Source organism: Stylophora pistillata, chromosome 10, assembly GCF_964205215.1.
Source record: "Stylophora pistillata chromosome 10, jaStyPist1.2, whole genome shotgun sequence".
Taxonomy (NCBI): domain Eukaryota; kingdom Metazoa; phylum Cnidaria; class Anthozoa; order Scleractinia; family Pocilloporidae; genus Stylophora; species Stylophora pistillata.
In genome coordinates this window covers 5,829,175-5,856,978 of record NC_142528.1, presented here as the reverse complement: position 1 = coordinate 5,856,978, position 27,804 = coordinate 5,829,175, and the positions used below count along the sequence as shown (strand labels likewise).

At 40.8% G+C, this 27,804-nt stretch overlaps 2 protein-coding genes across 2 annotated transcripts; one reads left to right on the top strand and one right to left on the bottom strand.

Moving 5' to 3' along the window:
- Positions 1-62: 62 nt before the first annotated feature.
- Positions 63-8,391, top strand: LOC111337907 (E3 ubiquitin-protein ligase CHIP). Its single transcript, XM_088735115.1, has 9 exons — positions 63-236; positions 1,139-1,337; positions 3,992-4,068; positions 4,575-4,663; positions 5,339-5,402; positions 5,795-5,851; positions 6,938-7,020; positions 7,574-7,607; positions 8,061-8,391. The coding sequence occupies exons 1-9, from the start codon at positions 147-149 to the stop codon at positions 8,187-8,189; spliced, it is 822 nt and encodes a 273-aa protein (XP_088591241.1). The 5' UTR covers positions 63-146; the 3' UTR covers positions 8,190-8,391.
- Positions 8,385-27,804, bottom strand: LOC111337900 (galanin receptor type 1-like). The gene is made up of 2 exons (XM_088735104.1): positions 25,892-27,804; positions 8,385-12,131 (listed from the first exon to the last, which is right to left on the bottom strand). Exon 2 carries the CDS (start codon positions 12,056-12,058, stop codon positions 10,967-10,969), a length of 1,092 nt encoding a protein of 363 aa, XP_088591230.1. The 5' UTR covers positions 12,059-12,131; positions 25,892-27,804; the 3' UTR covers positions 8,385-10,966.

The window sequence follows — 27,804 nt, the reverse complement described above, 5'->3', positions numbered from 1 at the left end:
TAGTAAAACACACTGAGCCTCCTTTGCGGTCGCGCGATACATCACAACAGTCGGAATGCCAAGACGAAGTTTGGTTGGTTTGTTTTAAAAATTTTAACACAAATATTAATCACAAGAGATGTTATAAACGCGAGAGGTGTACTGGAATGACGGCCATAGACCTTAAAGAACAAGGAAATCGTCTTTTTAGCGGCAGGCATTACGACGATGCAGCGCAATGTTATACAAAGGCTATTGTAGGTTGAAATCACGTTCACTCACATTTAGATAAATCGCCTTACATCTAAGAATTTGTGGTTTGTTGTCGTCGAAGTTTTGACTTAGATTTATCCTTTACGTTTTAAAATTGGCGTTGGCAATCCGGATAGTAGTGATTGCAGTCTATGAAATCGATTGTCGAGCGAATTACTCGCCAGTTTGATGATCACACTTGATCATGATTTTGAACTGTATCATGTCTATGGAAAGCTCAGGTTTGTTACTAGGAAAATAAATGGCAGTTTTCCTTCGTCTGGATTGTTTTCGCCAGTGACTTAATCTGGGACGCAATTTCTTTGTTATTTTTATACAAACAGTTTCTTTCGAAACTATCAGCCTTTATTCATTGTTATTTTTATGTTTTGGATCAGAAGGAAGAATAGATTTTGTAGTCTAAAGCATACTATGTCTAAAGCAAATCTAATTTACTTCAGTAACCACCCAAAATTTTCCATGTGAACGATGCGTTGTGGCCTTCTGTTCCCCTGCTAAAAGTTTTTCAACTTTAACAAATGTTTATGTGATGTGACAGTCTGATAGTGTAGCTCTGAAAAGGTCTGTTTTACTACTGAGTTGCTCCTCAAACAATTAAGGCACAATTTATTTCAAGCAGAAGTGTAGTCAGTTTCATTTTCAGATATTACACAGTTGAAAAATAGTTTGCTTCAGTCATACACCAATTAACTCTGTAGAGAAAATAAAGTGTTATCATCATTTCATTTTTCTTTGATAACCACAGTAGATGTCCAAATATGTGATCAAACTGCAGTAATTGATGTTTTTTAATACAATTTATGAGTAGTTGTTATTTGTTTTTGATGTGTCAGCTCCATCAGGAAATTTCCATTAATTTGTAGTTTTTCAAATTCTCTTTTTTCAGATCAAAAATCCAACAGTTCCAACATACTTCACCAATCGGGCTCTGTGTCATCTCAAACTGAAGAAGTGGTCTCAGGTTATAAGTGATTGTCGACGTGCCATAGAACTTGATGTGAACCTGGTCAAGGCGCATTTCTTTCTTGGGCAGGCACTCCTTGAACAAGAGAATTATGATGAAGCACTTGCAAGTTTAAAAAGAGGTAAAAGAAGTATTATATTAACTCTTTAAGAGTGTTTAGCATGTAATTTCTTCTAATAGAATGAGCCCTGAATCAAACATTAACATACCTGTCAACTCTCCTGGTTTTCGTGGGAGTCTCCAAGTTTTTCATCAAATCTTCCAGTCTCCCAGTTAGAACACCAAGTCTCCCGGGAAATACCTACCGTGGCTTTTTTCAATTTTTTTTTTCAATAATTTAGTTGTTTTCAAGATGTCAAAAAGGATTTAGTGCTCTTATTTGAGCTGTTCTCAATCAGAAAAAGTAAAACAGAGCAATCAGATTAATATTCATTTTACCAATATCGTAATTGGTCAGAAATCAACCAACCAAATGGTAGGTAAATGCTGTTCTAATCAGATCTAATGTTTAGAAATACATTTGATAATAAAAATTAACGGTAAAAAACTACGATGTTTCGAAGTCTGCATGACCTCATTATCAAGTAAAATGTTAAAACTGATGTAAAATTGTAGCTCAGAGATTATATACAAATAAAATGTGATAACTTCATTAGAATAATGAGCGTTCATTGTTATTGGTGTTTAGCATGTCAGATCGTGCAGTATATGTTTAAATAAATACTTTTGCACGTATTGAGTCAGACTGCGTGTTTAACTTTGGTTTTTGTTCGCGAATGATTAACATTTCATGAATTAGGCAGTCCATTTTCCCGCGGCATTTCTTGAGAACGGAAAACATTTTCTCTAGGCTAGTGGACGCTACACTGTGGGCTTCTTTCAGATGCTTGCCAATGACAGAGGCTTTATGTTCTTCTATGCGTTGATGAAGATGGCGTGTGGTATAACCGATATAATCCGCATCGCACGAATCACATTTAAAAGTGTAAACAACGCATTGGTGGTTAATTAAAGCGGGCTTCTCTTCTTGTATCTTGAGCTTTCCCTCGATCTTACGACTCGTGAAAACTGGTTGTAGGTCAGTTCCGATTTTCCGGCCAAGATCTTTCAGCTGATGTCTTACTGTGTCGGCCGATTTTTGGTCTTTAAATGGTAAAGTTATTCTGACAGGTTTTTGTGTAGCCGCGTCAAGTTCAGTTGGGGTTTCGTGACGGCTTTGGATCGTAGAACTCGTGTACCAGTGATTCGTGAACCATGTGATTCGTGCGATGCGGATTATATCGGTTATACCACACACCATCTTCATCAACGCATAGAAGAACATAAAGCCTCTGTCATTGGCAAGCATCTGAAAGAAGCCCACAGTGTAGCATCCACTAGCCTAGAGAAAATGTTTTCCGTTCTCAAGAAATGCCGCGGGAAAATGGACTGCCTAATTCATGAAATGTTATTCATTCGCGAACAAAAACCAAAGTTAAACACGCAGTCTGACTCAATACGTGCAAAAGTATTTATTTAAACATATACTGCACGATCTGACATGCTAAACACCAATAACAATGAACGCTCATTATTCTAATGAAGTTATCACATTTTATTTGTATATAATCTCTGAGCTACAATTTTACATCAGTTTTAACATTTTACTTGATAATGAGGTCATGCAGACTTCGAAACGTCGTAGTTTTTTACCGTTAATTTTTATTATCAAATGCTGTTCTATAGGAAAATTCATTACTTGATGAGGGAATTCCACATTAAATTGCACATGAAAACCGATATCGCATGAATCGCTTTGCAATTTGTGCGATATCAGTTTTCAACTGCAATTTAATGCGGAGTTCACGAGTGAAGTAATGGATTTTCCTCGAATCACTGAATAAAAATGAGAAAAAAAAGGAAACAGCATTTACTTTTAAAATTGTTATGTTTAGGTAGATGTAAAACAATATCACTTAGCCTCGTTTTCAACTCGTAATTCCACACTAAATACCTCACATCGTTAACCAATCAGAATGCGAGATTTTATTCAATGATGCGATTCTAACTGAGAGATGTTAGGAACATTCAGAAGGCCTTTGGATGATTTTTGGGGAGTATTCAGATATTGTTGAAAATGACATTCTTACAATTTGCAAATAATTCTAGACGTCTCCAGATTTTTGTACTCTGGGAGTTGGCAGGTATGCGTTTAAGTCAGGGGAGTTAGGGAAATGATCACCAACTCAAGAAGCTCTTGATTTTTAGACAAATTCCCCCCTGTAAGAACCACAGGAAATGTACAGAGAACAGTATGGAGAATTTGCAAGCTGATCTTAGGGTGTGAAGGGTTCAATCGTAATTTTATAGTTTTTTTTTTTATTGGGCTGGTAGATTATACTCAAACTTGAGGTAGAGTGGAATAATCTGTGAAATAATGGAAAAGTGGAATAATTTGGAATACATCAGGAACCGCAAAGCTTGCAGCAACTTCCTTTCATTCACTATAGAATTTACAGCAAACAGTAGCACAAAAAGATTATGTGGATTCCCTATACTATGATAACATGCAGGTATCTGTCTGGTTGTAAATGAGAAATGGGCTTTAACGGTTCCAGTAAAAGCCTCCAATTTATGCTCCAGTCATAGTGTGGTTCCTATAGTGCTTAGGGACCTTCTGTATGCCCACTTAATGGCAGTGAGCCTAATTATTGTCCAGGGGACATATAATCAACTAGAAAGTTCTCACAGGCATAAAGTTGTTCACTATCATTGTTTCACTTGTTTTCTAAACAGCATATGATTTAGCCAAAGAACAGAAACTTAACTTTGGAGATGATATTGCAAGTACAGTCCGTCTAGCTAAAAAGAAGGTATGAAGAATCGACTACATTCATTGAGTATGAGTTAAAAGATTGTCTGATGATGATAGCTACTTGTTTGTAAGTGGTAAATGTTAACTACTAGGGATTAACAAATTTGAAAAAATCAAAATGAATAACTGAGGGTAGATGACAAGAAATTAGACATGGTAAGATGAACCAGGGGCGTAGCCAGGATTTTTCAAAGAGGGGGGGGCGGTCACAGAGGCTACTCACCAGATTGTTATGTCGACCTCCACGCCGTGCATGTTTTACTTTATGTTACAGTTTTGGGATGAGCAGTAAGAGTATAGTGGGCAGGCCAAGATATTGTCATGGCGTTTTCACCACCTGAATATTGTAGGTTGTTTGCTCAAAAGAAGGCTTACCCCCCTGGCTACACCCTTGTGAACATATATCTCTTGTTGGTGCTACAAAGAACAAGCTATTATGTTCACAATTTCAGTGTGCTAGTTATCAGTTCTAATTTTGTCTCGTCTTCATTATCAACTTTTCAGAGATTTAGTGTTGCAGAAGAAAGACGAATTAGTCAGGAAATAGAGCTGCAGTCATATTTGAATAATCTCATCCTTGATGATAAGAAGAGGTCAGCTTCTTTTTGTTAATACAATACCTTTTTTGTTTGTTGCTCACCTGTGTTAGCTTTTGAGCTAGTTACTAACTTTTTGAACCCCTAAGCCAGTGACACATGTGGCGATTTTATACACTAATTGCTGCAATCAGTGAAAAAAATTGCCAGCTGTGCCTGCCATGGCAATAGCAATTTTTGTCGATTGACATAATCTTTGTATAAAATCACCAATATCTAACATGCCAGATATTGGCAATTTTATACACCAATCACAAGGATCAAAATTACAGCAATCAATGAAAAAAATTGCCAGATGTGCCCACCGTGCCAATAGTGATTTTTGTCAATTGACATAATCTTGGTATAAAACCACCAATATCTGACATGCCAGATATTGGCGATTTTATACGCCAATCGCAAGGATCAAAATCACGGCAATCAGTGAATAAAATTGCCAGGTGTGTCATTGGCTCAAGAGTGACTAGCAGCTAATTTCTCTTCACAATGTCACCCCTGAATCATGCTGAAGGTCACGAGAATAAAGGAAATGATCACCAACTAAAGAAGCTCTTGATTGTTCAACAAATTCTCCTTGTCAGCACCTTAGGAAGTGCATGGAAGACAGTAGGGAGAATATACATACTCATGTTAGGATGCTAAGGGTTAACAAGGTAAATTGACCACTCTCAGGCAAATGAAAGCTGCAGGAAAAGATCCTGATGAAGAAGAACTGGATAAAATTGAATTGGAATGTGTAAGTATTGCTTGTGTTTTTTTTTTCTTGCATCGACAAATGCAACTTATGGAGGTGGCGTGGCCGAGTGGTTGGGTGCTGGACTTGTTATCTGGGGTCCCGGGTTTAAGTCTTCCACCGTGCCACTCCCTGGATTTGTTCTCGGTTGCCCCTAGTTGAACTCCTAGGCTGGGCTTTGTAAATAGCCCACTGGTCTGCCTCCTGCCAGTGGGGATTTTTAAGCCCTTAGTTAGTTAGTCTACACTGTGGCTGAAAAGCCCCATATGGGGGAGCCTCAATAAATGTATTTATTTTTATTTATTTATTATTTAACTGTTATATGTTCCCCTTATCATTGATGCATCCCAAAGTTGCTAGGTTGTTGCTTAATTTTTGTTGCATCTTTCTTCTAGGATAAGAGACTATCAGAAGTAAATAGCCTTTTTAAAGAAGTTGATACCAGAAGAAAGGTGAGAGAACATCTTGTCACCATAGTTTGCTAATATATTATTTATACCTTAAGGAACAGTGTAAGATACTCATTACAGCTCCTATACTAAGGATGAAATTTGAAGTCCTGGATTTTCCTATCAGAGGTAGTCACTGCAGATATCAGAATGTAAAGCACTGAAGCTTATTCTCCTGTCAGACCCATAAAGCTTGATGAAATATTTATATTTTGATAACAAAATCAGTGCTTCATATCAGTGATATTAAGTGAAACTGGGAAACATTGTAGTCTCATAATTAGTGCACTGGGATCTGAATTAATAGGTTCAGGTTCAAAACCCTGTCTGGTCATTTTGATGTGTTCTTGGGAATTAGGGTGCTGTCATTGAAGCCTTACACATTGCTGGGGGGGAGGGGTAACCTTGTGATGGACCCATTATCCCATCCCCATCCAGGGGGGAGTGGTAATACCCTTTATTACATCCATTTTGAAATCACTAGTGGTCCCTGTAATCTGATTGGCTCTAATTGGTGTGATTTAGTCACAACTCACACCATTTTTTGCTCTAATTTGCATCATTTTACGCTTGATTGAGTTTTTGACACATGACATCAGTCTTTCTGTTTGCATATAAAATAAGATGTAAAAGCGTTTCCGGTTTCACTTAAAAACCGGCTCAGTACTGCATCAGTGAAATATTGAATTGAACAAGTCCTGTATTTGGGCGATTTCAAAATGGATGTAATAAAGTGGTAATTGAACCTCGTGTCGTGCAATTTTGGTCTGGAATCATATTTGTGATTTCAGCCCAAATTGCACTCCACTCAGTTCAATTACCATTATTAATCACTTCTTGTTATGGAATCAGATTAAGCTCTGACAGGATGGGCTAATTTTAAGCTCTTGTCAACCTTTGGGTTTTCCAGTTATTGGAATTTGAATGTTTGGTGTGAGAGACAATAAATCAAGGTTTGCCACAACCTTTTCAAGTGCAGTTTTTTAAGTTAATCAACGCGTTGTGTTAGGTTTTAAATTTTGGTTCTGTTGTTTGTTTATCATCGTTTAATTTGTATGCCTCCAAAATTTTTTGCTTGGTTTCTTGCAGAAAAGAGAGGTGCCAGACTTCTTGTGTGGACAAATCAGTTTTGAACTCATGAAAGACCCAGTCATTACACCAAGTGGAATCACGTATCTTTTTATATAATTTATTAAGTTGCCAATTCGATGGAATTGTTTCCTGTGAGAACCTTCAAGGGAGACTTTCACTAATATTCAGATTTGAAGGTTTCGCTTCTTATCAAGATGGAAACCTTTCCCTTGTTAGCTTTGCAGTTTTGGTAGAACATTTTAGATGAGATCCTTGCGTATGATGGAGGTTTAGCTTGTTACAACCTGGAACAGGCCAATGAAGACTTGGAAGAAGTATGCCCCAGAAACCATATGATTTAACTCTGAATTAATGAGAAGCGAAAAACAAAAATAGACTTCTTAGCGCGGATTAAGATTTCAAAGACAGAGAAAGAGAGAGAGAGAGAGAGAGAGAGAGAGAGAGAGAGAGAGAGAGAGAGAGAGAGAGAGAGAGAGAGAGAGAGAGAGAGAGCGAAAGGCTTAGAACCACACCAGAGAGGGCGAGATAGAGCGAGAGAACGAAAGGCTTAGAACCACACCTAGTCCAATAGCACATCCCAACACAAGGATATTTCTTTTTCTGGACAATGTTGGAAACTCTTGACTCTCGTAGATATGATCGTAAACACATTGAAGAACATTTGCAGGTACGTAACCCTTAAGTTCTCTTAAAAAAAAAAAACATATTTGCTTGGATATCATAAACTTATTGAATTTTCTTGTAGTCAATTTGCCCAAAAAATACGCGGTGCCATGAAATCACTGTGACTTTATTCCTGGTATTCCGGAAGTTTTTTTTTTTTTTTTCCAACGAAGTTTATCTTGATATTTTCAAGCAATGCGACGTATTTTACTGATGTGAGAAGTCTGGGGAACTCAAAGAGTACTCGTGCTATTATTTGATTGGATGATGTAAATATAAAGATTAACGAGCTCTTCAACGAAGATTTGCTAAGATCGAGACTGGAGTTTCGGCCTCGAACATTGTCACTTATTTCACAAGAATTTGTGAGCACGGATATTCACCTACGTACATTGTTATCACGTTCTGTTCAGATGTTTATATGTGACCATTCTTCCATTTTTTTTCTCTCTCTTAGCGTGTAGGCCATTTTGATCCTGTGACAAGAACAGATTTGAAACAAGAACAGTTGACTCCAAACCTCGTTATGAAAGAGGTCATTGATGCGTTTATCACAGAAAACGAATGGGTAGTGGAAGAATATTAAAGCAGAATTCATTGAACCATGTAAATATTCAAGAAATCCCTTCAACACAGTTATTTTGATAATAAAGAGCGTTTAGCGGCAAAGTAAATTGAAGCTTAGGAGGGAGCTTATGGTAAATCGTAGAACTATTTATAAAGTTATTAGTTGTTTTATAGCTTTTTCTTTTTATCATAGAGTCAATAAAGCAGGCGAAGGTTTGTCCGTTCTGTTCATGCTCATTTATTCCAATTGCCAGCAACTAAGCCTTCATCGGTAACGCAGCAGGACGAGTGTTCCTCTGCCCAGGGGAAGATCTGAAACGAGTTGGGAGAAGTCTATTAAAGAGGAGGCACTGATAATTATCCTCTCGCTGTCTAGCGTCACTCAAGGGGTCAAGCTTTTTCGCGGGCAGAGAAACAGTCGTACTGAAGCGCTCATAATGAGGGCCTTCTAGCAGGGTATTGTTTTATCGGTAGCACTACCCTCATAAAACCTTGGTAGATGTTGACACAGAATTGGGGGATGCCCCTGAGAAACTCAGTCAGAACAGACATGGACTATTATTGATAAATGACTACGATTCATTCCAGCCTGACTGCGCATGTGACCACGAATGCTCTCCTCTCACAATCTGTGAGAGTAACGCACATTGTAAAGTTGTGTCAACAGTATAATTACCTTATCGTGAATTAGGCATCTAGTTAGCCAGACGCAGACATTTAAAAGAAGGGAGGCCTCGATCCAAACCTCCTCATTTTCTTACTCTGCGCAGTCTCCCGCACCGGTTAATTATATATAATAATAAACAGTTATTGGATGAGGTTTTTGTGATATCCGGAGTAATCACGGTCGAGGTAAGTGTTATCAGCCGAATCCGAAGGCTGAGGCTGATAACACTAACCGAGACCTTGATTATTCCGGATATCACAAAAACCTCGTCCAATAATTGTTTTATTTACATTGTTTTAAAGAAAATAACGTCAAGCGCATTATCGCAGCGAACGCAGTTATTTTCGAGCACTTAAAAATGTACAACTGTGTGGTAAACAAATTTTCACCGTTTTTATAACACAATCAAGTGCAGAAAAGTTAAATGCATTTCTAAAGAAAGTATCATTGAAGAAAACTGTCGATCTTTTAGTATTTTCCGAATCTTTATCTTTAAGTAATTTCTCAATTTCTCGCTGGGTCAATGAAGCGAATCGAGAAGCTATTCTTACTTAGTTGTCCGTGAACTTGACATTGCTCCACCGGAAATCATACATAGCGCGCGCAACCTACAGATTATTCAGTTATCTGTAGGTTCAGATTAGTGAATAATCTGTAGGTTGCGCTGTTTCCCAGAATTAACTGTGGGCGTTTAGCCAATGAGAAGACAGATAGTGACTACAATGTATAATAATATACGTTACTTGAGGCTTCCCCATAGGGGCTTTTCAGCCGTAATGTAGATTAACTAAGTAGGAGGCAGACCAGTGGGATATTTACAGAGCGCAGCCGAAGAGTTGAACTGGGGGCAACTAAGAATAAACCCAGTGAGTGGCAAGGTGAAGGACTTGAACCCGGGACCCTGACCACTCGGCCACGCCGCCTCCTACCAACTGAATGCCTTGAACAGGTTACAATTAACTTGAGGTATAAACTGCACGCATCCTTTCGGTCCTCAACTCTTCTAAATTCAAAAGCCCTATTTTAGTTTTAAATGATATAAGTTTTACAGCAAATACTGATTGATATTTACTGATTTGTGAAAAGAAAATGTAATTGATGCAATCATTCGTTGTTTTGATTTAAAAGATTTCTTTTCGACCACGAAACAGACCGCACACGTGCCAGCGAAAAAGCGTGGAAAAGCGTGCTCTAAAGAAGAGTGCTACGAAGGGTTCGTTAACTCCATCCCTTTCTTTTCTTTCCCACGCCTTCCTTCTAAAAATATTACGTCCTCTCTAAATCAGATCTGGGAAACCATCCGAAGGAATTCTGGGAATAATTTAGGTAGGTTCAAGCAACTCTGGTTTAAAGTTTAATTGCCCTGTACTCCCAAGATGTGATCTTAATTTCCCCCGTCAAGTTTTCTATGCGTATCCGTATGAATTAGTTAACCCCTTCACACTCATGATCCTATTAGTAATTCTCCTGACTGTGTTCCATGCAATTCTTATGATGTCAGTTAGGAGAATGTGAAATTGGATCAACTAAATAATCCCCTAATTGATATTTTTCTTTATTCTCATCACTTGTCTGCTTGATATTGTATTGATATTGTAAGGAGAAATTCTGTCTTGGTCACTCATGGGAGTGAAAGGGTTGAAATAATTTGTTATATCAAGATAATGCCCTATTGCTAATACTACATTTCCCATTTTTTTCAACGTTGTCCTTTTTTTTTGGAATACTACGCTAGGACTAACTTACACGTGCGTCACTGCTAAGTTGAAGGGTGGGAATGGACACTTCAGCTACTTTTGCGCCCTTTGCACGCTGCACGTGTCTATCAAATGCAACTGACTGATCATGAGAAGCATGCGCTCGTTTGATAAAGCAGTCTGCTCAAACTCCCTTTCCAAATTATCAGTTCTTGGCACCTCATCCTTGACGTGGCCTTGTTCGTTTTATCATTATGTTATTCTTTTCTCTGTATACCCCAGGCACCAAGAGAAAATAAGGAAACTCCCGCCGTCCCTTCAACAATCCCTTTTGCTCCCTTCATTCTGAGTTGTAATTGGCTACTTGTAATCTTTTCCTTTGTTTTGATTGGCTAGTGAGTTTATTTGAGTTTAGCTTCAAGGCTCTCCATTCTACACATCTGTCTCCCGGTCGGGATTTGATGGAGGCATAGTTGCCGAAACAGAAAAGCGATATGTGATGGATGCATCATGTTTTTTCCTCGGCTCGTGGCACAGACGCTGACATTTAAAGTTCAAAATGTTTTTGAATTGTTGTCGAAACTCTTCGCTCACAAGGGAGTAGATAATCGGATTTGCAGCACTGTTTGTCAACACTAGAATAATGAATATGTCAGACACGACACAAATGTATTTTATGCGATCCGTGTCTATGAAAACTGTGATTACTTGAAGAAGATGAAATGGGAACATAGTGATAGCGAAGACAATCACCACCGGTACAAGGATTTTAAGAGCTTTTGTGTTTGCGGTTTCGAATTTTTTCTTTCTTTCTCTCTTGTAAGGGCCAACCATGTTATGCATTTTTTTGTGGAGTATTTGGCTGTCGCGAATCTTGCATGCGATCTGTCGGTACGCCCATAGAATCAAAAACAGTGGTATAACGTACCAAAAAATTGCCACCGAAAACTTGTAACCGGCTTCGGTGGTACTACTTGGAAACTCTGGAGCACATTTAACAGTGCCGTTGTTTTCTTTGTATTCCATCACCGAGTAAATTGGAAACGCGGAACTCATGAAGCTTGTAATCCAAATGGCCAGTATCACCCATTTTGCAATCGTCCTCGACCTGTATGCTGTCATTCCACGAACAATTGCCGTGTGGCGGTCTATTGCTATGGCAACGATGGACCCTATGGAAGCGCACGGGAAGATCTCCGTAAACGGGTACACAAACTTGCATACAAACCTTCCGAGCGGCCAATTTTCAGGAACAGCGACTTGCACAAAAGTCAGCGGATAACTAATGGCCAGTACACCGATATCTGCGATAGCCAAGTTGAGGATGTACTTGTTTACAGCGGTTTTACTAACGCGGTTGGCTCCTGTGATAATAACAACCAAAATGTTACCCAGAACTCCAATGGAGCAGATTATAGCACTCAATGTAAGGAGAAGAGTAACGGCGTATCTCGGTTCCAGTTCAGGACACGAGCTGCCCGATAGACTTGCGTTGGGGTAGCTTGAGTTATTAGGATAATTCATCCTTCTAAGAACAGATTGTCGAAACGTGTAATGTTTACTGGAGGCCAACAAACAAGAACTTGCTTACTTCACTCTGAAAAATAGACAAAACTACGGATGAATATGTAAGATATATAACGAAGTCTCAAAATGATACCGTAACTCGACAACTTTTAGGAAAAAAAACACCTTCAAAATACTTAACAACTATAGAGCGAACTGCAATGAAGAGTTATAATTGAAAATATGCAGTTTATATTTTCTTGAAACATTAATGAAATAAAAGATAACTATTAGGAAAATTTGACTTGATATTTAAAGAATAACCTTCTTGGAAATGGAGACCTCGTTGAAATTCTAGCCTTTGCATTACGAACAAGGCTTTTAAAAGCCGCCAACAACATTGAAAGATAACTATTCAGTTGACTCCTTTCAGCACATGTTGTTATTCAAAGAATATTAAAATTATAACTTCATGCCGAATCTCAAAATCCTCTATAAAAGTTAACAATCAAGCGCGCGGTGGTGGTGCACTTTTTAGATCAGTGGTGCTTTCTGTACATGTAACAACGCGCACTCTAGTTCGGTGAACGGATCGTTTGTAGGTTGTCAGTGCCTTACCAAAGATTCCATTCTCCGAGATAGCGATAACTTCATTAGGAGTACCTTAAGATAATAATGATTTTAGGAGGCCCTTACCCTTCGAACATTTGCATCGGCACCCCGGGCTAAATCCTTACAGGGGAAAAATTTGTATCTAAAAGCAATTACAAGCTCTAACAAATGAGCAAATAATGAGGGATTGGTGCCGATCTTTAGGGGAGAGATAAGAGGGAACCCGAAAGTCGTCGACAGCGGCTGCATTCCAGACAAACATAACCGTAGGTTATAACCAAAGGATTGGAACATGTTCAACTCATTGCGACAAGATGAGATTCGACAAAAGAGAACACTAGCGCTATTATGGTATCGACTCAAGTCCAAATTTCATGTCTGGATTAAATAAATCAGTGGGCCAGTTCTGACAGCATTTCGTTACAGCTCATTGGTTGCAATCACCATATGAAAATGTTCTGCGAGAGAGAATCTGGATGAGACAGCGAAAGCAGAGAGGCAACATTCATTTCCAGATTATAAATAAATTAATAAATCTGTTTCTACTTGTTAAGAAAATGGTTTTCAGTTCATCAAATAAGTATGTTTCGAGGGTAAGGACCACATCAATCGCTGTGGCAACTGAAGGGTGTTTTCAGTAAATAATTGAGATTCTTTATGAAGTGCAACAACTATTTACCCCCGTAACAAAGAAGCAGCTGATAAGACCTGATTTGCTCATGGTTCGGTCGATTATTCATGAAGTTTCGGTCGATTATTCATGAACCATAACAAACGCACATGTCTAATTCCAAGAGTCTCAGAATATCGTATTCCTGGGCTCAACCCAGCCTAAAAAGGTGTAATCAATGTTACGAACAGTCACGTGTATTTTGTCATAGAATATTTTAGTCAAGAGTTTGCGGTTTTGTTTGCATAGGACACACCTTGATTTCAATAACTTGTATATGATTTCGGATGCTTTGAGCTAAGCGCACAATAAAAATGTTTAATCGACTATTGATCGTTTTCTCTGTTACGCATCGAGAGAAAGATATTCAGTGGATAGGATTAAGAAACTGCAGAGTTATAGGAGAAAGGTAAAGGAAGAACTTTTCCAAGTTTTAAGTCTCTTTGTCTCCCCAAACTTAAGATATTTGCCGAAATGTTTTTCGCAAATTAACAGAGCCCAGTATGGAGCCATCATGTTGGTTAGTATCTTTGGTCCACCAGCATGGCGGCCGGAAAATAGTGTAGAACATCTGGAACTTACTTTGGCTATCTAGCCCATTGATTATATGAAGTAAACCAACAAACATGTACAAAAACACTTTCTGACACTTCATTTACTAAAAAGGCTAAAAATCACCAGACAAGTCAATATTTTTCGACAAAAGCGATCGGAACTGTTTGTCACGCAACCAACCATGACTCTGAACTTCAAACTGCGCTGGTTTCCAAACCAAGCGAGCTATTGAGCTGAAAATTCGGAAACAGATACGAATTTAGACCCCATTATCCCTGACGAGGATGAAAGTTTTCGTGGCTCTTTATTTTTGGATTTTTTAAATTTAAAGACGTCACGTGAAAATCAGCAATGCAAGTGGGACACTGGTAATAGCGAAAATCAGACCTGAAAAAAATCAGGCCTGTACGGGATTCGAACCACTGACCTCCGCGATACTAGTGCAGCGCTCCACCAATTGAGCTAACAAGCCAACTGGGAGCAGGCCGTTAAGTTGATTCGTAATAAACCCGTGAAAGTGATAAATTAGATACAATGAAATATATGAAGTTCATATATTTTGAACTGCGGTATTAGATACGTATGATGCACGATCCTCGCAGTAGATAGCGCTATTTAAGCAATAGCGAAAATCAGACCTGAAAAAAAAATCAGGCCTGTACGGGATTCGAACCACTGACCTCTGCGATACTAGTGCAGCGCTCTACCAATTGAGCTAACAAACCAACTGGGAGCAGGCCGTTAAGTTGATTCGTAATAAACCCGTAAAAGTGATAAATTAGATACAATGAAATATATGAAGTTCATATATTTTGAACTGCGGTATTAGATAAGTATGATGCACGATCCTCGCAGTAGATAGCGCTATTTAAGCAATAGCAAAAATCAGACCTGAAAAAAAAATCAGGCCTGTACGGGATTCGAACCACTGACCTCTGCGATACTGGTGCAGCGCTCTACCAATTGAGCTAACAAGCCAACTGGGAGCAGGCCAGGCTAATTTTTTTCAGGTCTGATTTTCGCTATTGCTTAAATAGCGCTATCTACTGCGAGGATCGTGCATCATACGTATCTAATACCGCAGTTCAAAATATATGAACTTCATATATTTCATTGTATCTAATTTATCGCTTTCACAGGTTTTTTACGGATCAACTTAACGGCCTACTCCCAGTTGGCTTGTTAGCTCAATTGGTAGAGCGCTGCACTAGTATCGCAGAGGTCAGTGGTTCGAATCCCGTACAGGCCTGATTTTTTTTTCAGGTCTGATTTTCGTTATTGCTTAAATAGCGCTATCTACTGCGAGGATCGTGCATCATACGTATCTAATACCGCAATTCAAAATATATGAACTTCACATATTTCATTGTATCTAAAAGAATTACCCATGACGTTTCCCGAACCAAGTCGTAGGGTTTAGCAGTGGTTTATCTAACCACAAGAGTAGGTCAACCAGTCAGATGGGAGAAAATAGTATATCCGGAAACCGCAGCACATGCTGGGCATTTTTGTGGTGTTGCGCTGAAATCGCGGCAAATATCCTCGGAAGTACCAAATTCAAGACACGCGGCATCAGACATGGCCAACTTTCGAGGTTCACATTAAGTATATTTTACTCGTCTTTGCTGTGAATACTCCAATCAAAACCATAAGTTTCGCGGTTTGCAATCTCCATGATGAATTAATTTCCCGCCAAACACTGCTAGGTCAAAAGTTGACCTCGGGTAATTATTTGCAATGTAACCGGAGGATTAAACCTGACCGGAAACCCAAACCCATCCCAACCCAAGGTTATTACCCACGGGGCCTTACCATACATCGAGTGATGGCCGCTCGACCGAGCGAACTGTCTCAATTATCAAATGATGGACGATGTAAGAGAAAACTAAACAGCCTGTATAACTTCCGAGTAAGGTATCACGATCAAAATTCAAGTAAAGAGATGGCGGAGGAGCTTCAATTGAGGATTCACACGGAACTTCGCAAGGCCACCGTAGAGGAGACTAAGCTTGTTGCAAAATATCTAAAAATGAAGAAAGAAAACGTGAAGGATAAAACGAAAGTCTCAATTATTAACATTATCACAAATGATATTGAGAAAGAATTGATAAGTAGAGAGGAAGAAGAGAAAGTGACTTTCCTTCAAGCTATTGTTGAGATGTTTATTGACATTCCACCGCCACTCGAAGATGTTGATGAAGACAAGGGTGAGTTATTCAAGGGTTTAAAGAAAGAGATCGAAGAGCTTAAGCTATTGCACAAACAGCACATCGAGGAATCGGGTGGTAAGGGCAAGTCAGAGTTAAGCCCACAACCAAGTGGTGACACGCCACCCTCCTTGCATGCACTTGCTGAATCCACAAGTGTCCTTAGGCGTCAATTTAAAATAACAGGCCAAATTGGTGACCCAGACCAAAAGGACAAGTTGAATTACAGCTCATTACGGAAACAGATTGACACGGGGGTTGCACAAAAATACAAAGAACATGACATTGTGGATGGAGTGATCCACGCCATCAACCCTGGATTAACTTTAAGCCGAAGTTATTTGGAATCCTTTGAGAAGCTCTCTCTTGATCGTCTAAAGAAGATCCTTCGCAGTCATTATGGGGTAAAGAACACAGCAGAACTGTACTAGAGTTTAGCATCCATCTGCCAACATGGGAAAGAAACACCCCAGGCATACCTCATGCGAGCCCTTGACTTGAGACAGAAGATACTATTTGCGAGTCAGGAAGGGGAAGACCCATTGAAGTATGACGCTGACCACATCTAACACCTTTTTCGCCGGAGTGTTGAGACAGGGCTCCAGGATGAGAACATTAGAACCAAGCTTCGCCCATTCCTAAGTAATCCCTTGGTTGAGGATGAAGAATTAATCCACCAGCTAAATGTGGCAGTTTCTGCTGAGGAAGAAAGAGTCAAGAAACTGAAGGGCCAGTCCTAGGTCAAATCACCTGTGGTGTCGCAGATTGGTGAGCTATCATCCCAATCACCCGAACTACCTACTGGTTAATCACCTGCTTTCAAAAGGGAATCTAAGTCACCCGGCGGTACGAAAACAGAACTACAAGGACTTAAGGCGGAAGTAGAAGCACTTAAGGCTGAAGTTGAGGCAAAATCTGACACAGCCCCTCAATCAGGCAAAGGGAGAGGAAGCAGATGGAGCATTGGAAGGGGGAATGGAAATCGTAATGTACATGTAAGGAACCGCCCACCGAAGTGCCCAGCTTGCCTCGCTAACAACGAACAGTGGTGTAATCAATGTTTTAAATGTGGAAGTGACAGCCATTATGCCATTGGTTGCCGTCATGGTGAATCACCTGGACAGCGACCTTTAAATGGAAACTGGCTGCTTCAGCGGGACCACAAGTAGCCGACACCTCACACGTGTTCCACCGATGTAATTGTTGCGGCAGAGCAGAAACACGAGTCCCGTATCGCCGCTGTTCCCAATGCCAGGTTGTGTGAAATGTCAAAAGGAACAATGGCTAAACCACAGAGACATTTGTCAGGCTATAAAGAAACTATCACAGAGGGAGACCTCCGAATCGACCCAGACAGCATTTGTTAGTCACCTGAAACCTGCACAGCATGCTAAGATTGTTAATCTGGTTGGAAGAAAGTGCACTGTTCAGTGTCTTCTGAATGATACTGAAGTATTAGCCCTGTGGGACACTGGGGCTCAGGTGTCGATAATGACAAGGGCCGTGTTAGAGGAAAAGCTTCCAGGAACAGAAGTAAAGGACATCTCGGAACTGATCAATGTTGGACTCGATCTCACTGCTGCTAATGGAACCAAGATTCCCTCTATTGGTTGGACCGACGTGGGAGTGCAACTTCCTTCACCTACCAAAGAAGGACAAGAAGTAGACGTTCCCTTTCTTATTACTGTTGATCGTTTAGAAATGCCAATACTGGGCTGCAATGTTATCGAAGAGTTAGTGAAAGTGGCCAACCAAGAAGGAGTAACTTCCGCAGGATCTTGCATCCTAAATTCCCTCAAAACAGGATTCGTGGATAGTGGGGAAAGTCAGTTGGAAACCCTGATCAGTCTTATTCAAACCCCAGATGATGATTTTCTGTGCAATGTGAGAACGTCGAAAAGAGACACTGTTATTCCCTGTGGTGAAGTAGTCAAGGTGGCAAGTAGGGCAAACACCGGTCCCGTAGTCAGTAACATACCAGTGTTGTTTGAGCCTGACGAGTTATCTCAGTGGCCAACAGGACTTGAACTATATGAAACACTAACAACCGTTAAGAAGGGATCAGTATCCTAGGGTCGACATCGAAGTTCAGAACACGAGTAACCATGACATTGTCCTCCCACGCCATACCTCACTAGGTAGATTGCAACTGGTCAAATCGGTTACACCCATGGAAGTTAAACTGACCGACACAGTTGATTGTAGAGAGAGACTTAGTCACAGTGCGTGGATGGTTTAAGTTCGGCTACTGGAGAACATGATAGCAAGTCAGACACCACCACTCCAGAAGTTGATATGAGCGGGTTAACTATGGAGCAGCAGAAAGTAGTCCGGAAGATGTTAAAAGAGGAAGCTGCATCTTTTGCAAAAAGTGATGATGATATTGGTTACATACAAGGACTACAGATGAATATTGACTTGTCCGATAGTGCACCAGTCCAAAAAACCTGTCTCAATCCCAAGGCCACTTTATCAGGAGCTGAAGCACTACATTGAAGACCTACTTAATAAATAGTTCATCACGAAATCTCGATAGTCATATTCATCCCCAGTTGTTTGCGTGAGAAAAAAAAAATGGGTCCTTACGTCTGTGTGTGGACTATCGAGAATTGAACCGTCGCACTGCCCCTGACCGACACCCAATCTTCCGCATTCAGGAAACCTTGGATAGTTTAGGTGGCAATTCTTGGTTTTCTGTATTAGATCAAGGAAAGGCCTACCACCAGAGGTTCATCTCACCAAAGAGCCGCCCATACACTGCCTTTATTACGCCGTGGGGACTATATGAGTGGGTGCGCATACCATTTTGGTACTGTCCGCAGTCTGGATTTTCAGTCATTCCTCGGTACCCAGTTTGCTGGTAATCATTAGACCAGTTCAGGAACAGGTCAAAAACACTTCCAGAGACTATGCATGAGAACGTTTTGTTATGATGCTTGTTGTTATCGGACACGTACGACCAAGTGCACATGTTAGCATTAACATATTAGGCATCTTGTGCCATTATTGAAGGTTCAAAGTCTCTTATCAAAGACAGACACTTTCGTCCTTAGTTTAAGAGTGATTATTTGACAGTTTGTTGTTTGTGGGATTGCGCAACCTACAAATACAAACGTGACTTTAGTTTGCAAAACATTTTTACCCAGAGGTACCTGTATTGTATGTAGTGTTGTTTATGGAAGACTTTTTTGTTGAGGGGGGGGAGAGTGTGAGGTCTGTGACCCATGAGCACCCGTAAATGTATTTACCCATAAGCCCCTGCGGTAAAAAGAAGAAGACTAGTGTGCGATTATCGGAGGCGAAAGGAAGAGTGGAGGCCAAGTATATATTTAAAGCTATACATTTAATGGGAAGAGGAGCTCACAAGAGCAAGGCCTGAGGTCAGCTGCACTGTTGCATAATCACATCACGATATTTATAAGTCAAGCGGTTGGTAGGTAAGAGGATTAAGGGCTAATCCCACATCCCCCCTTCTAGACATTTCGATACTGTAAGAATGTCTCTGTGCAAAGTCTTTTAATAATGGAACGCGATTCCATTAAGTAATTTGATCATGAAACTAATAGCAAATGTTCATTCCGTCCTAATCAAAACCTAATCTCTTGGGCGGGTTGACCTTTCTCCCGGAACGAGTAGTGGTTCCAGGAACGGGAACTGGAATGGAAGACTTTTGGGCAGACAGAAAAGCTTCGTTCTTCTCTGCCGGAATAGGTGGCTGATCCTTGGAAGTTTCGGGATGATCAGGTGGAGGGCTTTCCGTTGTGTACTTTGCTTCTTTAAGATTTGGATTGAGTTGACGTCTGTTTCTTCTAACAGTTGCGTTGCTATCAGTGTCGAGGTAGTAGGAACGTGGCTGTGGTGTTTTGGATACTACTACCGCGTTCTCTTTGCGATCAGGGATGTAAACACGATCGCCTGGCGACAGATTACTGAGCTCTTTAACTGCATGTCGTCGGTTGTACTCTTTCATTTGTTCAGTCTTAATCTTGGCTTCCTTTTCACGCAATGTCGTTAACTCTGGCCATTGCGGTGTTAGTTTAGACGGAGTAGCTGGAAGGGTGGTGCGTAGTCGCCGTCCCATGCATAGTTCGGCTGGGCTGAATCCGTTTTCCAGTGGAGTAGCTCTGTAAGCGAGTAGTGCTTCATACGGATCGTCAGATTTTGTAAGGAGGTTTTTAGTTGTTTGCACCATGCGTTCAGCTTCTCCGTTGCTTTGGGGGTATTTTGGACTGTTTGTTATGTGTGTGAATCCCCATTTTCTACAAATGTGGTGAATTCCGCTGAGGAATACTGCGGTCCGTTATCGGTGATCACGGTTTCTGGAATTCCATGGCGCGCGAAAATCGCTTTTAGGTGATTGATTACTTCTTGAGAGGTGGCTTTTCGAAGTACTCCAATCTCGCAATACCGCGAGAAGTAATCTACCACGAGGACAAATTCCTGTCCTTTCCATTCGAATAGATCGGTTCCTACTTTTTGGAATGGACGCTCAGGTAACTGTGTAGGAATCATGGGCTCTGCACGATTAGTTTTCGTCTTGATACAAGTAGGGCATTCCCTGACAAGATCTTCTATCTGCTTGCTGAGATTCGGCCACCAGACACCACTTTTCGCTCTTTCACGGCATTTCTGGATGCCTTGATGACCTGTGTGTATCTTGTCTAATACAGCGAGCCTTAACACTGAGGGAATTATGACTCTGTCGTCTTTCATTAGGATTCCCAGCTGAACTGTGATTTCTGCCCTGTACTGCCAGTACCGTTGGAGTGAAGAATTCAAGTGATGTTTCTCTGGCCAGCCTTCACTGCAGAGCAGCTTAAGCTTTGAACAGACTTCGTCTTCGTCCTGATGAAGGCGTATTTCTTGCAAGCGGCGCTCTGTAGTGGGCAGGCATTCTACTATGTGTGAGACATAGAGGTTTAAATCTTCGTTAAGTTTCTTCTCGTCTTTCGTGAGACTTCGGTGAAGTGGTGCTCTTGATAAGGTATCAGCTGTGGTGAGGTCTTTCCCGGGTACATGGACTATTTGGTACGGGTAGCGCATAAGTCGCATCCGGAACCTTTGAATACGTGGTGGCATGTCCTGGAGACATTTTGATCCTAGTAATGGCACCAACGGTTTGTGATCCGTTTCGCTGAGGAACTCTTTACCGAGGACAAAGTCGGCAAACTTTTCGCAAGCCCAAGTAGTTGCGAGTGCTTCTTTCTCTATCTGAGCGTATCTTTGTTCAGTAGACGTCATAGAGCGCGAAGCGTAGGCGATTGGCTTCTTTGAGTCATCTTCTTGGACTTGTAAGAGGACTGCTCCTAATCCCTACGACGACGCCTCTGCAGATATAATAGTTTCTTTATTGGAGCAGTAATGAGCGAGAACTGGCGCTTGAGTCATTTCTTTCTTCAAGCGAGTGAAAGATTCTTCTTGAGCTTGACTCCAGTGCCATTCGTTCTTGCTTGAAAGAAGATCGCGAAGAGGCATAGTCTTCTCAGACAGATTTTCGATGAATTTTTGATGGTGGTTGATCATTCCCAGGAATCTCCGTAGTTCTGCAACATTTTGCGGTCTCTCCATCTTTTCAATAGCTGCAGTCTTGTCTGGATCGGGGCCTATTCCTTGAGCGTTGAGACTATGGCCCGCGAACTTTAATTGTTTCCTTGAAAATTCGCACTTCTCCGGGTTCAAGGTGATTCTTGCTCTGATCAATCTTGTTAAAACTGCTTCAAGTCGTTCATCATGTTGTTTTTGAGTCTTTCTATGCACGAGGATATCATCCATAATGTATATGACTCTTTCTAAACCTTCCAGCTCGTTTAGCATTCTCTTTTGGAATCGTTCTGATGCTGATTTCAAACCGAAGGGGAGTCGCTGAAAACAATATCTGCCAAAGGGAGTCAGAAATATGGTCAGGAGTTGAGAGTTTTCTGCTAGCTTCTCCTGCCAAAAACCGGAGTTTGCGTCGATTTTTGTGAACACTGTGGACTCTCCAATTTCACCTAGCAAGGCTTCAATCTTTGGAAGTGGATACGTTTCACGGCAAACGTTTTCATTGAGCTTTGTCAGATCCACACATATTCGGATTTTCCCCTTTGGTTTAGGTACTGTCACCATGCCAACGCACCAAAATGGAGGCTTGTCAACCTTTCTGATTACTCCCAGCTTCTCCATTCGGGCAAGCTCTTCCTTTACTTTGCTTTTCATTGGTAATGGAACACGTCTTGGGGTCATGATGGCAAACGGTTGAGCGTCTGACTTCAACTTGATTTCATATTCTCCCTCAAGTTCTCCCAGTCCATGGAACAGTTGAGGATATTTCGCTTTAATACTTTCTTCGTAGCTTTGACTTTGGATTTCATTGATTCGAGCCAATAGATTTAGCTTTTGAATCGCTGGCTGCCCCAGAAGAGGCTCTTTTAGGCCTTTAACAACGTAAATCTCGGTCACGCACTTTTCTCCCAGGGATAAAGTGTCACGAATTGTCCCTATTACACAGAGACCCTTGTGATCCGCTCCAAAGAGTCTTTTGGAGGTGTAATGTAGTTTTCCTAAGTTGCATTGGCGAAAGACTTCTTCAGGAATAATTGTGACATCCGCGCCGGTATCAATCTTGAAATTTACTTCGGAGTTTCCTATCGATAGATTTGTACGCCATTTCTCCGATGTTTCGATTGTGTTTACGAGTTCGTTGACGGTCATTACAGAGATATCATCTTCTTCCGAATCATCACTAACTCTATGGACTTGTTTTGAGGATTTGCAGACCTTGAAATAATGACCCCTTTTGTTGCATGCATTGCAGGTAGCATCTTTGGCTGGGCAACGCTGAGGAGGGTGACCTGGCTGAGCTCCACATCTGTAACACGATTTTTTCTTTGCTTTCGAAGAAACTCCATAATGCTTGGGTTTTGGACTTCGACGTTTGTTTTCTGGAACTTTCCTGTCATGTATTGCCGATATGTCAGCGGCACTTGAGGGGTTTTGAAGAATTTGATCATGATGTTTCGTGATTTCGGCGGATTTAACTTCTTTAATTACCTGATCCAGAGTTAAATTGTCATTTGCCATCAATCGACGCCTGAGATGAGAATCACGCAAACCAGCAATTATTTGAGTGTGCACCATTTGGTCACGAAGGTCCCCAAAAGAGCAGAGGTGGGCTCTTCTTTGAAGATCTTCAATGAAGGTGAGGACAGATTCTTTGTCTTGCTGAAAGCGTCTTACGAACTGCGTTCTCTCGAAGACTAAAGCAACTTTTCCTTTAAAATGATCTTTGAATTTTTGTTTGACATTCGCGTACTGGATATCTTCACCTGACAGTTTGAAACTATCCTAGATGTCGGCGGCATTATTTCCCATTATGAAAATAAGCGTATTAATGCGCACTTTATCTGACAGCCCATCACGTTCCGTAGCTGCTTGAAATAACTCGTAGCGCTTTATCCAGTGGTCCCAATCGTCTGTTTTGGGATCAAACTTAGCCGGAGGAGGAATATTGAAATTTGAAGCGGCCATTTTTACGCTTCCACTTTGTGGGTTATCCGTCTGTAATGAAGCCGTTGAAGAACTCGGTTCCACTGGGTCTGTGGGTGGTGACGTGACTGGCGTGCTTGATTCCTCGAATATTTCTTCGTTTGGATCTTGAGCGTTTGAATTCATTCACGCGATGTGAAATGAGGTCGAAAACAACTTTCTTTTCCGCTACTTCGTGTTCCTGCTATAGGATCCCACTCCTGACACCATGTGCGATTATCGGAGGCGAAAGGAAGAGTGGGGGCCAAGTATATATTTAAAGTTATACATTTAATGGGAAGAGGAGCTCACAAGAGCAAGGCCTGAGGTCAACTGCACTGTTGCATAATCACATCAGGATATTTATAAGTCGAGCGCGGTTGGTAGATAAGAGGATTAAGGGCTAATCCCACAACTAGAGAATAAAGAAAGCACATGATTCAATAGTTTCAAAGTTTATTCGGCGATCGAGTAACATAAACCGTTCATGACCTTGATGAATGTTTCCACAAGCAATTAAAGACATTTGTATTGAAAACTCACCTCGTTTATTGTGTCCTTGATTTCTAGCAGAGCAAGACGGCTGTACACAGCTATTGCTCGAAATCGATTGATATTTCCACGTACATTTTACGTGATGTCATCACAAGCACCCCGGATATAAAAAACGCAATCGACTGCGCATGTCTCCGATCTTACATCCGACAAATTTTGGCTTTTTCTCGCTATTGTAAAGAATAGGCTGTTGCTTTACTAGGGCTCGACAGCAATAATTCCGGATGCTTTGAGCTGAGCACACGATAAAAAGGGTTAATCGACTATACGAGTGGGATACTTTTTAAATTTTTTACATTTTTTGATTTATAAAAATCAACAAGTATGAGGACCAGATATTAGATGAAAAAACCCACATTTCCCTGTGGAGTCAAATATGTGACAAAGTTCATCGAACAAACTGTGTCAAATCTGTTGCTCAAACTTGGTATTCAAAATGTCGAAGTAATCAAATCGATAGTCATCTCCGTCAAAGAAACTGTCAAATCTGTTAATCGAAGTTCCAAAGTAATCAAATGCAAACTCAATGTCATCAAACGAATGGAAATTGTATGCAGACTCATCGGAAGCAGGAACCCATCGTACGAAAACCCATCGTACGAAAACCCATTGAACGAAGACCCATCGTACCAAACCCATCGTACAAAATCCCATCGTACGGAAACCCATTGAACCAAAACCCATTGAAGAAAAATACATTACATTATACGAAATTTGAGCCAGCCGGTTTGGGCTGGGTGTTACGAAAACGAAGACCTTCGAAAACGAAGACCTAAGACCTTACAACGCTTTGTAATATAATACATTACACTTCACGCGTTTTTTCCCATTATTAACCGTATAATTATACGGCCCGTCTTGTCTGTTCTGTTTCGCTATGCGAGCCAATTTGGTGTTGATATTCTCGAGGGTTTCCTCGGGTTTACAACACATATCATTATTCTGGAACAGCAGGCAGAATTCGAACGCTAGCCGCCTTTGATTTATAGTTAGCATTGCGTGACAGAATAACAGAGAAGGCGTTCTGTACAGGAAAAATTTCACTTGGGTTCTGTCAATAAATAATCAATTTCTACTGTATTTCGTAGCTAAAATAGATTCTGACGGTCGTTCAGCTTTCTCTGCTGGAAAATTCTCGTTAAAATGTAAGCAATTCTTTTGGCTAATGCAGGGTCTTAAGTCTTAGGTCTTCGTTCTCGAGGGTCTTCGCCGTAACACCCAGCCCAAACCCGCTAGCTCAAATTTCGTATTATGTAATGTAATTTTCTTCAATGGGGTTTGGTTCAATGGGTTTTCGTACGATGGGATTTTGTACGATGGGTTTTCGTACGATGGGTTTTCGTACGATGGGTTTTCGTTCAATGGGTTTTCGTACGATGGGTTCCTTCTTCCGATGAGTCCGCATACAATTTCCATTCATTTGATGACATTGAGTTTGCATTTGATTACTTTGCAACTTCGATTAACGGATTTGACAGTTTGTTTGACGGAGATGACTATCGATTTGATTACTTCGACATTTTGAATACCAAGTTTGAGCAACAGATTTGACACATCTTGTTCGATGAATTTTGTCACATATTTCACTCCATAATTTCCAAACCACATGTTCTCATGTTTGCATTCATGGCGGTAAATTTTCCTGAAAAAACTGTCAATTATGATGTATGTTTATTCGATTCTGTTTGTTACATTTGCTAATAGCATAAAATAGCTGGACATCGAAACACAGCTCTTTACGAGCCCTACCTCGCTCAGTTAGACCAATCTTGTACAATCCGTGATCCAAGCCCGGCGTAACCTTCGTCAAGCAATACAAGGCAATCAAGTGTCCGAACGTTTAGCGAACTAACTCCACTGTTTAAGAACGAGTTCAGGCTGCGAGTACAAAATGTAGCCGCGCGCCTTATATTTGAAGAAATCAAATACTGCCATGTAACGCCCCTTCTGCCGGTCAAATATAAAATCATCTTTAAAGTGCTTTTAATTACCTTTGAGGCTATTCACGGTCTGGCGCCCGTTTATATTAGCGAATTAACCCCAATTAGAGATGTATCGTTAAGTAGATATTGCCTGCGTTCAATGAATTCTTTGACGTTAAAGTGCTACTGAAACGAAATTTTCGTATCTGAAATATTTGCTCTAACCTGTAGTTTTGAATATGCTGATCATCATGAGATAATTTGCTTTGGCCAAAAAGAAGCGAAAGATATCTTTTTTAACCGTTCAAATCAAAATTTTTACACAAAACCATGTCCGGGCCCTGGTACCGAGCGAAATGGATTGATGATGTCACTGGTTGTGTTCACTCCGATAGCGTAGTTTATTTCACTCACTGTTTGTTTGTATTCGTGGGCGAAGGAGATGGCAGATATTGAAGTTTTGTCAAGTGAATCTTCTTCTGAACGAAGCGAAGTTGTCTCCAGTAGCGAAGAGGAAGATGGTGGCGTAAAATGGGGTTGACAGGCCTACACGACTCCCAAGCGTGTGTTTAGAGTAGCCTATTCAAAGTTTAGCCCTCACGAGTATGTCTTTGAGCGGCCGCCCACTTTTGTAAGATACGGGCGGCGGATTTTTGTATAGTTCACTCAGTAGTGGTTGTCTTTCTATTAAATGCCAGTTTTTCATGAGAATTTGCTTTATGTGTGGCACTGAGTACGTACATCAGGGATTGCGTCTTTTTCGAATCGTTCGCCTTTGTAGATGTACAGCTATTTTTTTGACTGTCTCGATCGCTAAGTTGTCTTGATTGCTTTCAGCTTGCGCCACGCGCGCTGATTCGATCGTACTACAGTTCTTAGTGTTCAGTGTTCCAGCCATTTTGGCTCGTTTTCTTTTCTTTATTTCGGTATCAAAACGACTGATTTCACGTTCATAGATGCACATGATCGCCTTTACTGTTTCTTGCTCCGCGTTGTTAAGGATTTGCTTTATCTCACTTTTGAAATCCTTGTCTGCTCTTATTTTGGCCCTCACCCTATATTGTGGAGATTCTGGGCATGTTCTGCTAGGCATTCGGTACAGAGGGATTTGTTCGTTATCCTCAGACTTGCCGAGTAGATCATCTTTAGTGGCGGTGTCGTATGAGGCTTCCATGTTTTCTTCATTCTCTGAATGGCATTGCTTTGGCCCGGGGCGTTTAGTAGCCCATCTGCCGTTATAATGTCTTTCGACATTTTCTGTAGATGGTCAGGCAAGACCGCGGTTTCGATCCTAATCTTGTGGATCTCGTCAGTTGCCGATTCACTAAATAGACTGGTAGAGATTCGTTCTCGATATCAGTCGGGAATTTTGCTCCCTATCCAGGCGAACCTCTTGCAGATAGCCAAGATGCCGATGTGGCCGCCAATGAATAAGACGAGGATGGCATTTTACTCGAAATCCTCTTTTTCGGCCTCTCAACATGCAAGCCACACTCTATGCTTTTACCTTTCTTTCACAGAAGTACACAACCAGTGACGTCACAGGGCTGTTTGGGCCGCGCCAAGATGGCCGCCAATTTTGATCTCAGCCGGTCAACTTCGAATAGTTAAAAATGTACTTTCCGCTTTGCGTTGGCCCAAAAAAAGTACACAGCGTTTGCAAATAACGTTCAAACTCTATTATGTTGCAAATATCTCGGATATGAAAATTACGTTTCAGTAGCACTTTAAACTATCCTG